The 19,850-nt window shown below is 42.1% G+C and overlaps 1 protein-coding gene across 3 annotated transcripts in view; it reads left to right on the forward strand.

The window, feature by feature from the left end:
- The first annotated feature begins 3,131 nt into the window (after positions 1–3,131).
- Positions 3,132–19,850, forward strand: part of GABRB3 (gamma-aminobutyric acid type A receptor subunit beta3) — a 115,040-nt gene continuing 98,321 nt past the window's right edge. Inside the window, exons 1-3 of one of the 3 annotated variants that reach the window (XM_072030577.1) lie at positions 3,132–3,227; positions 4,142–4,233; positions 4,366–4,433. In XM_072030577.1, the coding sequence (XP_071886678.1) occupies positions 4,161–4,233; positions 4,366–4,433 (141 nt within the window). In that variant the 5' untranslated portion in view covers positions 3,132–3,227; positions 4,142–4,160. Of the gene's footprint in view, positions 3,228–3,696; positions 3,743–3,816; positions 4,030–4,141; positions 4,234–4,365; positions 4,434–19,850 lie in introns of those variants that run through there. The other 2 variants (XM_072030571.1, XM_027446784.3) reach the window with 2 other exon arrangements.

The following is a 19,850-nucleotide window of genomic DNA, read 5'->3' on the forward strand; positions in this document are numbered from 1 at the left end:
GGTAAAGCCTCAGTACCACTTTCCAGTGTAAGAGCTCAATGATATATTGCATGGTGTGATCAAATACTTCTTCCCTGATTCTCAAGCCAGTCCTTCTCCTACAGTCTGGTGACTGATAGTAGTAGTTCTGCAAATGCATCTGTTGTAAGCAGACCTTTCTCCTTCTCTAGGCGATCCAGTCATTGGCTCCTCTTCTGTATCTCCACTAGTATTGATAGTGATGAACAAACCTAGAATTCATTCCAAAATTTTGAGTGACTCTTCATTCCATTCCCAATGCCTTCAACAATTTCTATCCTTTAACCAAGGCTGAGTGTGCTCTGCTCTAGCTCCTTCTGAAAGGAGATGATGAGTGCATCCACACAGTACGTTAGGGCAAATCAGGACTGTGCTCATGAATTGAATTGTTTGATCATTCCCACTTACTGTGCTTTGGTTCACTTCACAGAGCAGTCTCAAAGCACATGATCTGGATTCCTTTCTACAAAACTAAGGTGGATAATGCACTCCAGCAGCATACCAAATGTGGTCCAGCTGCTAACAAGAATTTCAAACTGTTTCTAAGAAAACACACCCAAAATGTGTATAGCATGGATGTTGGGTCCTCAGCAACAGCTGTTCTGAGCTACAGAGCAGCCTCAGTATTTGCTAACACCGGCACAGCCAAGGAATCCATTGCAACCCCACTCACCCTAAGGATTTCTTTCACATCCAGGCCTGGCAGGTGTACTCTTCTCCATGTATTTGCATCAGCCCAAGGGCAGTCCTTTTGCTCCTTCACACATAATGCTTGCCTTTGCAGATTAGACTTAATCAATTTTTTGAAGCGTCCTTTACCAATATTGGCAATGCCAAGGAAGAAAACAGTATTACCATACTTGCCTTATTGATTAAAATTTGATCAGGAGCATAGATCTTAACTGTCCAGTGGCCTAAAGGCTAGAACACTCACTGCAGCAGAAACCATGATCAATTTTAGTCCCTGAACTACAACATTTGAAGTCTCATCTTTTACAGGAAGAGTTTTGCTAGAACAGAAAGACTGTATGTTAGAAAAAGAGCAAGAGTGAGAATGAGTTATGATTGTGGCTAAGGGAAGCAGAGAATCAGGTTCCATTTATTTTATCCAGTAATTAGTTCATGAATTACTTGATTATGAAACAATGGGACTTCATAGATAACAGCCAAACCAGTAGGCCACAAACTCATGTTAACTCTTTCCCCCTCACTTATTTAAGTATTTGCTGTAAAGTGAACCATTTCAAAAGAGAAAACCTTACCTTGATGTCCTGCAGCTCACACTGATCTCAGGAGACACGTCCTCAGCTGTTCTTGGACCTAGCACCTGCATGCTCTGACTGGGTGCTTTGTTTTTCTGAATAAAAGTAGCCAGACTCCTTCCTGACTTGTTTAGGAGCTTAATTCCGGGAATAGAGTAAGGGTGGTGAATTTTGGGGCAGAACAAGGAACCTATTTCCGTGCCTTTTTCTTCCTACTGACCACATTAAACAGCTCTCCAAAAATCTTTGCATCCATCATTTCCTTAAATACTCTGTGCTCCAAGGAGCTTGTCTGAGCCTCACCTCCAGACTGGTGCTACAGAAGATGTGTTCTGAGTCTTCTCTGTGCGCAAAACCTGAAGTGCCATTTTCACAGTAAATGTCACATGTACAGGGAAGTCAAGATGATTTTTACCTTTCATGAAATTCATTCTAAATTTCTCATTTGTAATGTCATTCAGCTATTGCTAAGCCTAACTGAATTCAAAATCCCAAAGAAGAAATGCTCCAAAACCCCCTAGCTACTTTCCTGTCCCATCAGCTCCAGCCTGGGTTATCTTTAAAACACCCACAAATACATAGAAACAATTGCTCTGAAAGCTCAGGAAGATAAATACTTAAATGAAGTGATAAAATGTCAGACTCTACATCACTTTTGATTCATTCATACCTCAGATGTGTTTTCAAAGTACCAGAATAGTGCATTAATCAGAAGTACTGTTCTCTAAAATATTTTATTTCTGTTATAAAACTGACATCCTATTTAAGAAAAGTTATTAGTGTTCAAATACACTTTTAAATCACATTAAATTCTTTGTAAGAAATATTTTCATTGGTGTTAATGTTCTCTTCTGGCATTTAGGGAGACAGAAATGGGTTGGTACCCTTCCCTAACTTCACTTTCTCTGAAGACTTTGAAAGATCTAGTGTTCAGGACTGCCCATCCCATAGTATTAAAAACGAAGAAACAACAACAACAACAACAAAATGATCCAGGTTTCTCAAATCAGTTATGTATGTACATACAGGTGTTTAATGTTTGAGCCCCTGAGTCAGGTATACTTCATGTCATGACTCTCAAGTTTTCAAATAAAAGATAAGATTTCACCTACTTTGTAATCATAGTAATTACGGCACTGTTTAAAACAAACAAAACAAACACAGAATAACGACAACAACAACAACAACAACAAAAAAGCCTAACAACTTACAATGAAATCAGATTTGGCAAAAGTCAGTTCCTTCACATTTTTCCTCATGGCCTATATGCTTTTTCATTGTTTTTAAAGCTGGGCCTGCTCTCCCCTTTATTGTAGGTTTCTTATTAATTGCAGTGGCAACAGGGTCAGTACATACAACATGGACTGCACTCCTCTTTCTTCTCAAGAATTTGTTGGGGAAGACACAAAAAGCTGTCCGTGCTTTCTCACCCTTACAAAAAAACTCAGCATTCCTCAAGTGTCTGTCCTCTTCCTTGCAGTTTCTCTGAGGGAAGAAGAGATGTAGAAAGTAAAACAGGTTGTAAGAGAAGAAGTGCAAAAAAATATGTATTGTTTCCCTCCCCTTGCCTAGTAAAATTTTGTGCTCTGGGATAGATCGGTGCCCACCCATTGTGGTGTAACCAGAACCCGGAGCTGGCTAGGGATATGTTTATGCTGCCGGTAGGGCATGGCAGAGAGGTCCCTGTATTGGCATTGACAAAGAGCTGGCTCTGGAGCCGAAAGCAATATAGCCAAGTCAGCGTGCTTCTGTTTCCACGCCAATTAGTCCTGCTGAAAGGCCTAATTAACCTGGAAGGAGGTTAACAATAACAACAACTGCGCTGCCTCCACCCCAACTAGCATTTCACCAGGAGCACCCAGAGCCTCGCAGGCAACCCCACAGCCAGCGGGCAGCCCCCGCAGCACGCCTCTTTGGCACGGGGCCGTCTCCCTTCATTACCCCGGGGTAATTAACGAAGACTGGGAGCCGGCGGGTTTGGCTCTCAGTAGACACACGGCGACAGCCACCTGACAGGCCGGCTACCCCCACACGTCCCCCTGCCATGTCGGGGGACACCCCCGTGCCCCTGGCACCCCCTTGGAGCCCCGGGGCGTTGCTCCTGAGGGGCTGCGGCCACCTGAGAGGCGGCGGGGGGGCGGCTGCCCCCTCGCCCCCGGCCTCACGGAGTGGCTATGACAGGGCAGCGGGGTGGCCGTGATGTGAAGGGGGGGTGGCCATGAAGGGGCGGGGGGTGGCCATGATGTGAGGGGGGGCTCTCAGGGGGCGCCGCGGCTTGCCCCGGCTGCCAGCCCCGGTGCTCGAGGGGTGCCCGGGGAGCTGTCCCCGTCGCCCCCGGCTGCTGCCGGGCCCCGTCCCCGGCGAGCCCCCGCTCCCCGCGGCGCCCTCCCCTCCTCTCCTCTGCCGGCAGGCGGGAGGGCACCGGCGGAGGGCGGCTTCCTCCGGGGCTCGGCGGCCGCGGGGTGGGCGCGGGCGGCTGCTGCGGTGTCGGGGCGGGGGTGGGGGCTTTTTTTTGGGGTGGGAGGGCGGGGTGGGGTGGGGGGGAGAACGGGGGACTGTCGCCTCCGCCTCTTCCTCAGCGGCAGCCGGGGCAGCCGGATCGCGGCGGTGGCGGCGGCGGCTGCTGCTGCTGCTGCTGCTGCTGCGCGGAGGGAGCCCGGGGAGGAGGGATGTGGGGCTCTGGGGGAGGCAGGATCTTCGGGATCTTCTCCGCTCCCGTCCTGGTGGCCGTGGTCTGCTGCGCCCAGAGGTAGGAGGCAGCGTGCCCCGGCGGCGGGGGACCGCGCTGATGGATGGGCTCTGCCCCCCGCCCCGCTCCCCAACCCCGGCCCCTGCCTCCCCCGTCTCTCTCGCCCCCACAGTGTGAACGATCCCGGCAACATGTCCTTCGTGAAAGAAACTGTGGATAAACTGCTGAAGGGCTACGACATCCGCCTCCGCCCGGATTTCGGAGGTGAGTGGCACCGGCCGCCGCTTCCCTCATCCCCCCCGTTTTGTCCCGGGGCTGCCCGGCCCGGCCCGGCCCGGCTCGGCTGGGCTCAGCTCGGCTCCCCGAGTGTGCTGACCCAGTGTGCTCTGCCCGCAGGTCCGCCCGTCTGCGTCGGGATGAACATCGACATCGCCAGCATCGACATGGTTTCCGAGGTCAACATGGTGAGTGAGTGAAGGGGTGCCCGTCATCCCCCCTCCCCTTATCCCCCCCCATTCACCGCCGCTCTGCCCGGGCAGGTCGAGCCCGGCCGGGTGCTGAGCGCAGCCCCTCTCGGTCTCCAAACTTTCCATCCCTGTAGGACTCGCTTTTTCGGATTTCGCTCCTTCCTCTCTCGGTGCGAGCAGAGCGGGGCTGGGGCTGGCAGCGGCCGCCCGTACAGTCCGGGCTTCTCGGGGAGGGCGAAAAGCGGAAAAAAAAAAAAAAAAAAAAGGGTCTCGGCGGCGGCCAAGCTCCCACCCGAGCACCGGGGAGCGATGCTGAGAGCACCAGGACCGGGCTGCACTTGGGAGGCATCTCGCTTTTTGCTCCTCCGAGTGGTTTTTCGGGGGCTGTCGGGTTGACCGAGGGACCGGCGTGCGTTCAGTGCCTTGCTGCAGCCCGGCCCCCGAGGCAGCGCGGCTGGGTGGGCAGGCGTCGGCAGGTGGGTTTGCCATTTCTTGTCCTGATCCTCAATCCCAGGTGGAGTTTCCGAGCAAATTCCCCGTTCCTCCTCGGTCTCGGGTTCTTCCTCCTAGCCTTCCTTTAGCAAACCTAGCGTGTTTTTTTTTTCAGTAAAACGAGCGGGCTGCGCTGTGTTTCTGTGTTTCTGTCTATGTCATTACAAATAATCCTGTACATTAAAAAGCCGAGCTATTTTTCAGTAATTAACGATGCTAACACCAGCTGTACCCCTCCTTCAATGCATTGTTGCAGTGTTACAAGCTGACAGAGCCTGGCTTTGTAGGTGATCTGTGTGTTTTACTTAATTCTGCCCCATTCTTCCCCTGCTTTACCCAAAATGCTGAGATAGAAACTTTTTGCTGTGCTTCTGATCTTTTACAGATGTTTTATGTAGACATACAGCCTGTTTACGGTTAAAGCGCCACCAACATCCTCCTGTATACTCATTTAGGAGGGGCAATTGAGGTAGCTCTCATTTGTAAGAGTTTGTTTTAGGCTTCCTGCAAATTCAGGCAGCAGCAGAGACATCTCTTATATTCCACAGGCTCTCCTGTACCTGTAGCATTGCTTCTCAATAAAATGAAAGCTGAGTCCTTGAAGAGTAATTCAGAAGTCTGACTTCACTGTTCCCACTGCAACCTTCCCACCTTTGGCTATGCTTCATTCTTAGCAAAGCAGTGAATTACAAATTGAATTTATATACAACATTCTCTATGTGTGAAGTGCCGCATTGGCAGTAAATATGAAAAACAGACCAAGATGTGAAAGAAAATGACAGGATATGCAGTGAATTATTTTTTTTCAGCTATGGGAAAGCCTGTTACATTTAAATAATTTGTCCAACCCACTGTTGCAGGGATATGAGGAAAAATTACATATGCTGCTTGTTATGCTGCTAGACTGAGCGTTTAGATTTTAAATGAGACAGGAGCTCCTCGAGAGGACAGGTGAGCCAGCCCAGTACTTGCTTTAGTTTCTAGCAGGAGTACAAGTTAGTGCCTGCTGTTTCCCATGACTTGGCAGAGCATTAAAGAAACGAAGAGTTTCCTTCTATGTCCTCTAATGGGGCAAGGCAAAGTCTAAAAAAAGAGTAATCCTGATCTTCCAACAGAAACAAAGAACTGTTTCTGAAAGGAAGTACTGAAGTATTGTTGGTCCAAAAACTGTACGTATTTACTTCAGGAAAAAATGAGCAGAAAGGGCATCTGGTTGGTGAACTACAGCTGGACTTGCAGTTAGTTGGTCTTGTCGCTTATGTCTTGGAAAGAAGTCTTCTTTGACTAAACCTAGCTGTATTCAAGCACTGTCTGAGTTGATTAATTTCAGTTATTCAGGTAACTTCATACTCATCTGCAAAGATTCTTGTGTAAATATCAAGAAGCAGTGAATAAGGAAGAAAAGAAGGAGCTTTTCAGAATTGCTGAAGCTTACATTTTAAGATAGTACTTTGGAGGGGAAAAAAGTCACTGCTAGTTTAAAGATATGAGGTGTGTCTGGTGAACTTCACGCTAGTTACCAATGAAACTTTTAATCTTTGACATATTCTTCTATTTAGTGCCAAGCAGATATTTTTAGCTTCGACCTTTAGCCTCATTAACTATTGAAATGTCTTACAAGAATCTCTCTGAACTGTGGTAGCATGGACATTAATTCCTTTGATTTAAATCTAGACATTGGTGTAACCTTTTATAAATTAGCTTGTTAAAATTCATCTCTATATTAAAAATAAAATAACCAGGGAATTAACATTCTTCAATTTTATGAATATAAATAAAAAGTTATTACAGCAAGTTTTATTGTACTGCCTTCTAGGCAGCCTGTAATGTAGCTTTCAGTGATATGATGACAATTCTTTGTAATAAGAATTACAGCTTGTGTCATACTCTTCTATTTTTAATCAAACTGTAGCCTTATTCTCAATGAATCTTCAGTTACTAGGTATTCACTTCACTTCCCAATGGTTTAAAAAATTATTTGTGTATTTTTGGTCTTCCTGTTGAAAATTACTGGAAGTCCTTTACTCTCCATAAGTCCAGGTTACCTCCAGCTATCTTTTAGGAGAGACGAATTGAATAGTAATATACATCATACTTAGGTTACATGGAAAAGTTAACATTTTTCTTTACTTATGGTGCTGTAACGCTAAGCTGGATCAAGAGAACTGATGCAAGTATCAGATTGTTTTACTGCAAAATTTTAAATCAGCAGTTTCTATTTGATTTCATAACGTCTTGAAAACATCGAGGAGCTTTATTGTTACTTGACCATACTATTTACATCATACTGAAAATACAAAATATTTATGAAGTAAAAATAATATGCTTTCATGTTTATACTTTTACATATGTGGTATCAACAATAGATTAATCAAGTTGAATGTACGAAGCGCATTTTTCAAGGAAGGGCTGCAGTCTGTTAATGATCTACAAGTATAAATATGTGTAAATATACATATATATATCCATAAGTGCTTTATTTCCCTACTATACTTATGCATGCTTTCACATGATTATTTGCCTATTTCACAAAATTTACCTGAAATTGGGTACTTAACCATCTACTTGTTTTTGTGCATACCTACAGTAATTGCATTTAAAACTACTGTAAGTGCATGTAAATTGTACGTTAATGTATGTCTCTAAACAAAATACTAATCGATAATATCAGAATAATACTGAGAAAATACTATAAATGCTTTTTACCAAAAAAAGAGTACTGAAGACTACAGTTGTCTTATTACAATAGTTTAGCTTTATGATACATAATTTTACATGATTTTGGTTGATTGTGTTCTGTACTTTCTCTGTTTTGGAGGAATGTTTTCCTTGGTTGATGCAAATTGAAAGAGAGTTTTTATGCTTTTTACTAGTCTGTCAACCTGTTTCTGATCAGACTACATCCACAATTACTGAATTTTTATAGTCTGTTTTTTTTGTTGTTGTTCAACATTTGGTCTGTGAATCAAATGTGTTAGTTCCAGGCATATAATTTTCAAACAGCCAAATCCTCCCATAGCGTTTTATCCCAAAGAAGTTAAATAATCAATACATTGACTCTCCCAACAACCCCCTCTTTAAACTCATCATTGTAGCTGGAAGACTAAGGTGCTGTGCTTTCATTTCCCCACCATTTTAGGATGTGGTTTATAGCTTATGGGAGATAAAGCTATAAAGTGGATAGAGAAAATGAGGGGATCAGTACAAAAATGAACCCTTCTCCTTAGAGATAATGTTTTGCAGAAAATAGTGTGATCTCCTGAAAGCAAGGAATCTTGTGCTACTACTCACTAAACTGCTGTCTGCATTCTCTTTGTGCATACAGGGGACTTCAGAGCTGTTGATCCAGGGTTTTTCAAAAGCTCTAATTTCAATAAAATTAAACCAGGAAAACCCAGGAGGCATCATTGGCTATATAGTCCTCCTGCTGTTTTTGAGAATACTGTACTAAGAAAATTAGTTTGACATAAAGTCAGATCATAAAGCTTATGAGTTGTTGTATCTGAAAAAGATGTAATCTGTTCCATGCTAGCACTGTAATTTTTTATTTTTACATATGTTCCAATATAAAACTTCAAGTACACATATGGACTCCATTGGGTGCCTGCTATTTTCTAAGCAATTTTGACATCTTTCTGACAAACTGTGTTTTACTTGCTGCTTTAAGGTCAACTGAAGTTCTTACTTCGGACAAATATTGCCTATGTTCCTTAGATAGCGATGCATAAAGCATTATTTCTAGGTGAATTAATTCATACTTCACCTGAAGTACTGGAGACACCGAACCTTCATGCTTCCATTGCTGAGACTTGTCTAGTCTTTCTTTAGATGCCTGAAAAATAGGGTGTGACTCAGTTTGTGTAAACTGAACAACTGTATGCAATTAGTTTTCTAAATGTGAGTTGGATTGGTACGCTCTGGGACTGTAGTTAATGGAGATGTAGGACAGAATTTGTCTGCTTAAGCAAAGGTGTCTATTGTCATTCTGCCTCTCATGCATCATACTTGCCCTCCAATTTCCAATTCATAAGTTCTGTGTCATGTCTGCATGCTCTGTGCAGCCGTGTTGGATGTCATACCAGCTGCTGAAGTTTAAACAATTGTCTTATCCTTGTCAATACAGCCAATGGAGATCTATTTAGCTTAAAATAAAGAGGACACGTAAATAGTACTTCCTAAATATGTGAAATGCCCCAAGGTATCCATTTCGGACTCTGACTACCTGTCCAGAAGGGTACAAGACTCCTATAGGTCTTGTGCTGTACCTTCCAGACCTATGCAAATGTTTTTACACAATCCAGAGCATCCAAAACAGCACCAGACAGCCACATTTAGGTAAGTGAATTATTTCCTTATTAGGAAATTCCAGCCCTTAGGCTGCACATCCCAAGCTCATCATCCATGTTCCTTCAAGAATCAGGAGGTGGAGGCAGACACCGAATCTTCGGGCAGCCACAGTGCTAGGCACGGTGAAATGTAACCTCCGTTTTCTATCATAAACATAACCTGTATTTCCTGCCATATATATCTACCTTCTGAATACTTTGCAAGCAGAATATCAAAGTTACCTCATGCAGGAAATTATGACTGATTTGTGGTGTATTTTGCTTTGAAGATTCAGATGGAGAAATTGAGTTGTAATAAAAGAGTGTAATCGTGGCTATTACAAACAAGTTTCCTAGCTAGAAGATTCGTGTGTGCAATGCTTATAGCAAAGCACAAGAGTTTAAAATAGAATATATAATTTTATATGTTTTAAAATTTTATTTTATAATTTAATTTCCATAGGGAGACTAGTGGACCATAGTGAGTAGATATGATATACATGAAAAAATTATTTATATGATCTATATATATGTATTGGATAGATCATACAGGGTGGAAACAAAGAAAAAAAAGAACAAACAAAAAGAAACCCTGCCCAAAAAGAAACCCTGCCCAAGCAGGAAAGCATATCTTGAGGCCAGCATAACCTTGCAGACTGGTGTCACTGTGCTGGTGATGAGCCAGCAAGACAGCTAGGAGGCAGCAGCAACTGGTACTGCTTGAGGAGGACAGCCTATCTCAGCAGATTACCTGCCCTCTAGTTGCCAACTGGCAAGAAGAACATAATTCCTTCTAATCCTGTCTCTTGGCTGCATGCATTTTTCTTCTCTCACGGAGTATCCATGGACTTGCCCAGCGTGCTTCTCTGTATCTGCTCACTCCTGGATGTTCCCTAGCTCTTGCTGACAGAGGGGAAAGTGCTTGTGGATGGTGTGGTAGAAGTATGACTCCTGTTTGGCCAAGGAAATTGGTGATAAGCTTCTGGGAAAGTGGCTGCTGTGGTATGTAGGGTTCTGACTGTGAAGGAGAAGAAATACATGGTTTTGGAGAAACCAGGGGATAGTTAATGTTGCTGGAGGGTGACAAGGGCTTTTTAAAGGCTAAATCCAGTTGCTAATGTTGAATCATCCTGACTTGCATGATAGATACGATCTGCAATGATATCAACCTGGAATACTTGCAAACATTTCAGGGGACAAAAAATGAATTCACAATGATCTTTACAAATAAGAGGAATGGTTCTATATAAAGAATGTATTATTAGTGGCAAGCACAAAGTGCTATGTTTTGTAAGAAAGGAAGAATCAGTTATTAAAAAGAGAAAAGACTGGATAGGCAGCAAGGCAAAAAAAAGAGGATGCGGAGGTTTTGCTGAACTAGAGTCTAAAGTAAGTGGAAAAAGTTAATCCAAGTCTGAAAAAAGACGCATCTTGTTTTCAGGTACATGAATAGGAGTGTTACTCACAAGACACGAGTTTCTCTGTCTGCTATTGGTGAAGGCTGAGCAGGAACGCTGTGTCCAGTGTTTCTGCACTGTTTTTCAGGGAGATGTTAATGAACAGGAGATACAAGAGAGGGAAACAAATGTGTCTAATTAAAGTAATTAGAAAGCAGTGTGTATGTGGCAATGTTGAAGTAAATGGGTTTGTTTAGCACTGAAAAATAGAATGGAGAAAGGACATACATTTCCTAGTATGTAGGAAGCTGATGGTGAGAGGGTGATGATCAATTGCAATTTAGAACCAATAGGAGTAACACTTGAAGAAATTAATTCATTTCAGATTATTTTTCAGCCGGTTGCTTTGTTGTACCATCTTTGTTGCAGGTTTTTAGGAAGAGACCAGAAAAATACCTCTTTGATGGTGTTGCTCTTGCTTCTAGAAGAGTTTGGCTTTGAGATCTCTTCCAGCACTGTATTTCTGTGAATCTGTGCTACAATTTAAGTATTTCTGGCAGGGTAGGTGCCTCTGAGTTGCACACACAAGCTTGTCTTCATGCATTTTCAGATGCCCCTGTCGGTCTTATGCTGGTGCTTTAGAATACCAGGAGTCTCCCACAAGCCATTTGTAATAATATGCAACTGTTGTAGGGGTGTGGCAGGCCATCTGAGGTGTCATTAGTTACCAATGTGTGCATAGCTTCATCATGTTCCCAGTATCTTGGCACTGATTGTAACAGGTGTTGAATGTATATTCTTTAAAATATGTTGTAAAGGCAAAAAAAAAAAAAAAAAGTATGAGATCATGACTTCCATGCATATAACCATAAGTGATTTTTTAATTCTGTTGACAGCCTTACTGAATGGCCAAGTGATGAAGAAGTCATTCAATTAGGTTATGGGAGTTGAAAATTCAAAGAAGCTTTACGGATTTATACCCATTATGTCTAGCATTTCTGCCATTCCTTTGAAGACAGAAAAAGGTAGAGAAAGAAAAGCGTGATATTTATATGAAGATCTTTATTCATGCACTGAATCCTTATTCATATTGACTGTAGTCATACAGAAAGCTTAGCAGTTTCATAAAGGCGTTGCAGACAATCTCATGCTTGGCAGAAGACAACAGCAAACATAAGAACATCCCATGGCGCATCTGACTAAAGGTCCATCTGGCCAAGTATCCTGACTGTGATGCTGACTGGTAAGGGACACGCAGGGAAGAATAAATGTGTGTTAATACTTCTCCAGTGCATGCTTTTGACCTCCTCTAATTTGTGATTTGAGATTTCCTGAGTCAGAGAGAGCAATTCTTCTTTAAGCATAGCCAGAGAATTAGGATCCTTTAGTAATACACTTTTCATCACAACTTTCATTTTAATACGGGTTTGATTATATAAACATTTCTAACTGATGTAATATCAAGTGCAATCCATTAACATTGAAAGAGAATAAAAGCTTTCTGTGGAAGAGGTTGGGTAATATTAAGTTTCCATTAGGGGTTTTAGCTTGTCCAGGACAAACTTTCGTTTTTCTCCCCTATGACACACTCATTAAAAAAAAAATAGCTGGAAGAGAAATCATTTCAAAAGGAGAGTTCATTTAGTATTTGTAATTGAATTTCACAGTCCCTTATAACTATTGAGATTGCAATGAAAAAATTCCTAAGTCTAGGCATGTCTAATTCATTATTCACTATTACGGATTTGAACCAATAATTTTGGAAAAATAATTTGTTCTCTTAGCAGTTAGGAACCAGTTACAGGTTGCTGTGTTAATGTAACCTGCAATATGAATCTAATATTGCATGCAGCAGAGAGGGAAGGTAGAACAGCTGTGCTGGGAGGTCTGCAGTTACACTGGGTAATTGGCAGCTCAGTAGCAGTTAATGACTTTTTTCTTTATACTAATATGAATGTTGAATTTTCATTAGTTCATGGGTATGTCTCCACAGCACAGCGCTCTGCAGTGATGCCGGGGTGCTTGTGGTGCAGCTAGTACGGTTTCTGGAAGCTGTGAAGTGATGCCAGCACAGAGCTCAGTACCAGGTAGTTGTGTCAGGGGGAGCTAGGTTGCAGGACTTGTTTTTCACATCTCTACATGGGTTGTACAGCGTCCCATTGGAGCTGTCCCTAACAGAGGGGGGCGTAAGATGGTGCCTGTCTGGAAGTACTAGCAGGGAGGTGGTGGGGGAGACAACCAGATTTGATTGTCCTAGGATAGATGCTCAGCATTTAGTTACTGTTGAGAGGAATTCAGCCTGTTGTTCTTCCTTATCCAGTCTTTTTGAAGGTAAGTGGAGGGTGTACTGAAGTGGTACATAGCTGATCTTCAGCAGCAGCAAATAATACTGCCCAGCAGGCTAAGAGCCACATAAAATTCTGTGCCTAGTTTAAACTACTGAGGGTATTTCAGGTATACTCCGTGCACGTCCCGAATTAAAATACATGTAGGACATGGATGGTAACCTTTAAAAGCAAGCTCATATCCATGCGATTAAAAGTAACTCATCCTGTGAGCTTTTAATTGAGATGTAGGATAGCCCTGCTATCGTTCTGTGCTGGTCTGTTAACCCTGCTGATACTTAAAGAGCTTTATTCTTGACTCAAACATGGATGTGTGCTGATCACAAAGATGTTTTAACATCTTCCATCTAGATGCTTTTTTATTCATCATGGGCTGAGCAGGGATCTCATTGCTTAGGTGCAACATCAAATGCTGTGGGTGTAATACAGTTCGTGCGCTATGTGAGCTCTGTTGGGCATGGGCCTCCACTCCTTAGGACTGGGCTGTTGCAGAGCCTTTACAGGAGCTGAGTCCTTCTCCCATTTTTAATGGGGAAGTAAGTCTGGGAGAGTGAGAAATCAAATCTAATTAGAACACTAAGATGTAAACCAGTGGAAACATTTTTCTGCTTAACCAAAAATAATTCTGTGAGCAGATAGCAGGGTTTCTTGGTGGTTTCTATGGTATGGTAGCTTTAAAAATGCAATGAAATTTTAAAATTAAAATTAAGAGATAATAAAATAGACTTAAATATGGAGTTTTAAAATACACCAACTCAAGATGGGAGGACTGAGTAATACAGTAAGTCTTATTATTCATTACGGATACAGAAGATGAACTTAAGCCCTTTTTTTTTTTTTTGTAACGTAACACAATGACATAGATATGTTTCTCTGCAGCAGAAGTGGTTAGCTGTAGCTTCTGACCTCTTAGGCTATTCAGATAATGACACATGGCCTTTCTAAGCTCTTCCCAAGCAGGTAAAACAGACTTTCTGTTTGAATAACAAAAACATCTCCCAAAACAACTGTAATTTTGCGTAGCAGAATGTTTTCTGGACTTGCAGAATAGATATGACTAAAAATTCTTTCCTGGAAGAAGACTGTGAACTGCAAATCTGCTAGATTTAAGAGCTGCCACTCTTGCTAGTCTCAAAAAATGCCAAGACTTCAATGCATGAGCTCGTTGCTTGAGGTCCGACATGCATTCATGATCTGTTAAAACATTAGCACAGTTTTGGCTTGGTGTTTCCTCGCATGGTGCTTGGGTCCTCTCCAGAGATCAGTGCAGGCTAGGTCCATTCCCAGCAGGCAGCCTGGGTGCAGCTACTTGTTCTGTGAAGTCAGTCAGTTCATCCACACAGGAACAGGCTGTGCAATGCCATGCCTCTCGTCCCTTAGACCAGAGAACTCCCTGTCTGGCTTCCCTAGGTTAGATATATCCAAAAAATGCAGTTCATTGCATCCCTGCAAAATTATCTAAGTCATCCTTTGTAGTGGAAGAGAAGTGATTCCAGAGGAGGATGCATCCTCAACTTGACAACTTGTTGTGGAGAGCTTGCTTCTTTGCATTCTTTGTACAGGGAACGGGGAACATGGCTTAGGCCAAATGCCTGTCTTTGGTTTCTGGAAGCAGTTGGTGTGAATGCCACCTGCATGTCCTCTCGTCTCTGCCTTGCTGTCTGAGCTCTTTGTTCCTCCTTGGTAACGTGTTCCTAAAGGTAGCATGTGGACAAATAACTCCCTGTGCATTAGAAAAATGTTGTCGCAAACTTGTTTATCAGGGATCAGTTCTGCCTTTTGGTCTTGCTTGTCTTCATACCCATTTGCACTGATTTTTCATAATGCTCTGCGTTAAGCTGCATCACACAGCAGAAAGCAGGTAGATGAGCAGTAGCTAGCAATGTGTAGAGGAAAGGGCTTGAGGTGGGATCTGAGCTGACTGTGCCGGGCAGTTAACATGCGCTTAAACCAGATGGAGATGTTCACTTTGGTTTGGGTGGATACGGTCTTTCCGTGGAGAGAACTGACCTGTCTTCATTAATGCAAACTGAAGGAATGCAGGTGCAAGTTAGTGGCTTACAGGAGATGGACTGGGCTTCACCTGGTCTTTGTGTGTCAAAGAAAGCAGTTTGTCCTTGAGTAATAAAAACCTATGAAATGTGAAGAGAAGTAGTTAGCAGCACCTGCATGTTTGTGTGATGAACGAGAGCTGATTAAGAGAAATCAATTTTAAGGAGGGATGTTTCATTTCCTTTTAATCAAAAAGTGGTGTCTCCTTTGGCATTTCTTCCATCATTTATTTTATTTTTTTTTTTCAGAAAAATAGTTGAGTTAGTTTGGGAATAGATTAGCCATTTAAAAAATGTTGATGAGCTGCCTCCAATTCTTTTTATAAACCCTCCCTCTTAAGTGGACAGAAAAAAAAAAAAAAGAAGAAAAGGATGGGCAGTGAATTAGAAAATGCATTTAAGATAGTTGATCAGCTTATCTTTCCAGTAGACTCACTTTAGTCGCATGCTCATATATTATTAACCTGACTGTAAAGTACTGCATCAAGGTTGAAATGGTATGTCTTTCCCGGCATACCCATTTATGTGGTGTGAGGTGCCCTCTGAATTGCATGCTGATGTTGTCATTTGGAGAGGGAAACCAGAAGTTTGCATAAAGTAATCCTGTTATCCATCAATTAAGTGTTATCTTTACACTTTATAATTTATCTTTACATTTAAAAAGATATTTTTCAGTCCCTGAAGAAGATACCTTTTGCTTAGCCTTCCTAAAGAGATCATCTACCCCTAACAGTTGTGATATTATCCCTTTCCTTCATTAGTCACATCTAAAAGGATCTCATTTATAATATTGCCTTATATTGGTCTAATTACCCACAGAGACAAATGTATAATGTCAAGTAACCTGCTGGCACAAAGGTTTCTATATGTGCAAAGTGATTTGACTGGAGAAAAAAAAAAAAAAAAGAATTATTCAACTCAGGTTCCTTTTAATTTGACTGCTGGTGCTAACTGAACAGCAGTCTTTAAGACAGAAGTCATAGTCATTTATTAGTACTTTTCACTAAAAGTCCCTGAACGATTTTTTTGAATAGTTCAAGAAAGTGACCAAATCTCATGTGACTCCTTGTATGAATCTTTTGCAATTTTCCTTCTTCTCTCTCTTGACTCTTGATTATCTACGTCTATTGTGATTTAAAGCAGGAGGTTGAATTTTTGTGATCATTATTTTTCTAGTTCTTTTCCTAAGGTGCACAATCTAAAAAAGAAACCTGATTTGGGAAAGACAGATTCCTCCCTCTCCCTGGAAACACTGCCGAATTAAACTAAGTATGAATGTAGCTTTCTATTTTCTGGCATGTAATTAGAAAGTCTTTCTGAGCTTGACTACAGCGCGTGCTTGCTACTGCTTGGCATGACAATAAATGAGTTATAAAATCTATTGCAATACTCTATGCTGTTTGATTACAACATCTACAGAGCATCATCTGCACGCTGCTCTGTGTGGCGTTGCTGATTTCCATACGCCTTTTTACACACTAGTACCTTATTGTGACCTCCTTCATGATAATGAAATCAAAGCAAACCTGAAACCAAATGTTACAATGAATCAATACTTAATGGAAGATCACTTGTGAGGAATTCAATTAAAACGCAGCAATAATGCAGTAACAATGCTGAAGATTTAGAAGATGGATTTATTTAATTGCTTCTAGAGGACACAAAATGAAATACTGTCTTTCAAAGATGAGCGATAAATCTTCAGATACATAGAAGTAATGGGTATGAAAAATTGACTAGATATAGTGTTGATGAAGGCAATCAAAAGATGAAAGTGTCAGTGTCAATCTGTCATTAAATTGTGGCCATTTATCACAGCAACCATATTTTGTCCTAGCTTCTCCTGAGACTTCTGCTTTATTTCCTCCTTCTCCCTGTTCTTCTGCTCCCATCTTTTTCTCCCTGTTGTCTCTTGCTGAATCGTCATGTCTATTACTGCCTAGTCATCTTTTTGTTAGAAGTATGGCATTTTTTCACCAGTTCTTGCAGCACACCCAACTCAGTGCCACTTAGGCTTTTTCATATTCTTCAAAATGCCCATTCCTACAGGAGGGCTTTCTTGCCTCATCTCTCAGCTGCTGATCATTTTCTATGTCTCTTAAACTACTAGTGTGTTGTGGCTCTCAATACAGGCTTGTTCAGTTCTTTGAAAACAGAAAGTGCTTATATTTAGTGATGCAGTTTTGCTGTGTTTTACGTTCTTGTTTATTTTTACTTGATTAACAGATGAGTGTGCCACATAAATAAGTATGAAAAGGGATAAATAACATTAAAAGAATAGGGTGACAAAACTTTTGTGAAAAAAAATTCTCTGCTTTACATCTGCCTGTTCATTGTGCCATTTTATCAGTTGTGAGTATTTCTCGAACAAACCTAGGGAACACAAGGAAGGAAGGTATGTGTGTGTGGGGTCTTGTTACATTTTTGGATTGCTGTGAAACTGTAGTTCAGTGAAAATTTGGTTTAATTTGGTTATCATTGCTCAGAAGGGACAGAGTACATTTCCTGTTTTCCACAGAAAGCATTAGTAAATAGGTAGTTACTCACAAGGAGCTCTAGTCTCCACCTGATAAAAAACATGTATTAAGTATTTCTGCAGAACACTTATTTTAGCAATTGACTGAAAAAAACCTCCAGAGTAGATGATTTTGGCATATTATATCACATTAGACTTCTGAGCGACACATTTGCCTTTTCTTTCCAGGGAAAACACAGCGTCAAATTTGGCTATTTCATACAATTTCGGTAGTGTCCCATATCTGTCAGCTGTCACACAGATTGACAGAAGCAAAGCAATCCAGCACTAATGGTATATACTGACTGCAGACTTATTCCATAGCGTCTTCCTATGATGGCTCCAAAGTTACAGATACACAAATCTTTAAACCAAGACTGAAATGGTTACTGCTAAGTATCATAGATTGAATTACTAGGTGTTTTGAAGTGGCCATGCAGTCCATCTTGTGTAAGTTCCTCAAAAAACTAGGACCATAGCATTGTGAGTACTGGTGAGCATGTTAAAAGCAGAAGAATTATATGCAATTGTAAGTCTAAATCCTGAAAACACTTTTTTTTCTTTTTTTTTTTTTTTTTTTTTTTAACTTCCCACTAGGTAGTGTTTGGAGAGACACTTGTCAGGACCAGCAGAGGACAAATTTGTTGTGCTATGTGGTGTATTGGAGGTGGAGTTGACTGGGCAGGGTCATGACAAGAGGCAATGGCCACAAAATGGAGCCCAGGAAGTTCTGTGCCAACATGTGAAAGAACTTCACAGTGAGGGTGACAGAGCACTGGGACAGGCTGCCCAGGGAGGTTGTGGAATCCCCTTCTCTGGAGGTATTCAAGGCCCATCTGGACGCCTACCTGGGCAGCCTGCTCTAGGGAACCTGCTTTGGCAGGGGGGGTTGGACCTGATGATCTCTGGAGGTCCCTTCCAACCCCTATGATTCTGTGATGTTTATGTGGTCCTTATGCTGCTGCAGTTCATGCCAGGAGCTGTCCCAGTCTGGCCACTTCAGAATGAAGAAGAACAAGAAGCTGATTTAAGACAACTTTTCCCATTTTTCCCTTCAGCTGCTTAGACTGGAAACTCCATCTGGTGAAGACCCAATCAGTACATTTTCAAAGCATCATTTTCTTAATTCTTTTAAAGCAAAACTCCCAGTGAAAAATATTGAAACTGAATTGAAAAAAAAAATAATGTTTAGCTTAATGTCTTCTATCTACCAGCAGGTCCAACACCATTTTTTTCCCTTGGTTTCCCTTTATGGGAATAAACAAACTGTAGCCACTGATAAAAAGGGAGAAAAACTGTTTTATTAATTATTCACTAATCTCCAGAGGCTCAGTGTCCTTTAGAGTTAGTGTACATCCCAAAGAAATTATTAAAGACTTTACAGCTTAACTGTTACTACCAGACTGCAGAAATTCTCCCTGGGACCAGAATTTCTTGGACCTGTGTGCCTCTGTTTCTTCTGTTCTACCATAACTGCCAGCTTTCTCCATCAGCTTCCACAAACATGGCGTGGAACACCCCTGTGTGGACACCTGTGTGAACAGCCTACTCCATGTGGGTACACTGAACAGCTTTGGAAAAGGTTCCTGAGTACTGAAACTCAAACCAGCTCTACCAATAAGTTGTTGGAGTGCTTTCTCACTTGGCTTTGGCCTCCTGAACATGTCCCAGGTGCTGCTCAGGAGCTAGGGCCAGCCAGAGATGGGTTCTGGCACACAGGTAGCGTCCAGCATCCCTTTTCTGGAGGGTGAGAAAGCTTAATAGTACAGACTCGAGTTGTTCTTGCCAGATGGCCTTGGTGCCAGAGAACGTGCTTGGTATTCTGGTCATGTTTAATTCAATGGTAGAGACCTGGCCACTGGGTCTCTTTGAGAATGTATATCATGACCTGTAGGCATAATAAATTCAGCTCTTTTTTGGTACTGGAGGTACCAGCTGTATTGCATGGAGCCTTAGTGAACACCCTCACTAAGTCTTGCCACTTGAACTTCTCAAGGAAGGTCAATTCTAAGCTGGAATTAAATCAAGAGCAGGTAAAAATTATCCATGGTTTTCTGTGCAAAAAGCTGTGGCTCCAGTGATGTTTGCAGGTCAGCTTTACCTAAAGATATTTTTTCTGCACCAAATGCGGGACTGTGGACCAATAATTGCTGCTAGAGGGTCAGATTGCCCCTCCACAGCTGGCCTTGCCTGGCCACTCTGTAGGTTTGTTACCCACACACTTCTCATCCTTGGCACCATCACAGTCTTTCTGTGGTATGAAGTTCCCTTCACTGTCCCTTGCAGTGC

The sequence above is a fragment of the Anas platyrhynchos genome, chromosome 1 (genome assembly GCF_047663525.1).
Source record: "Anas platyrhynchos isolate ZD024472 breed Pekin duck chromosome 1, IASCAAS_PekinDuck_T2T, whole genome shotgun sequence".
Classification (NCBI taxonomy): Eukaryota; Metazoa; Chordata; class Aves; order Anseriformes; family Anatidae; genus Anas; species Anas platyrhynchos.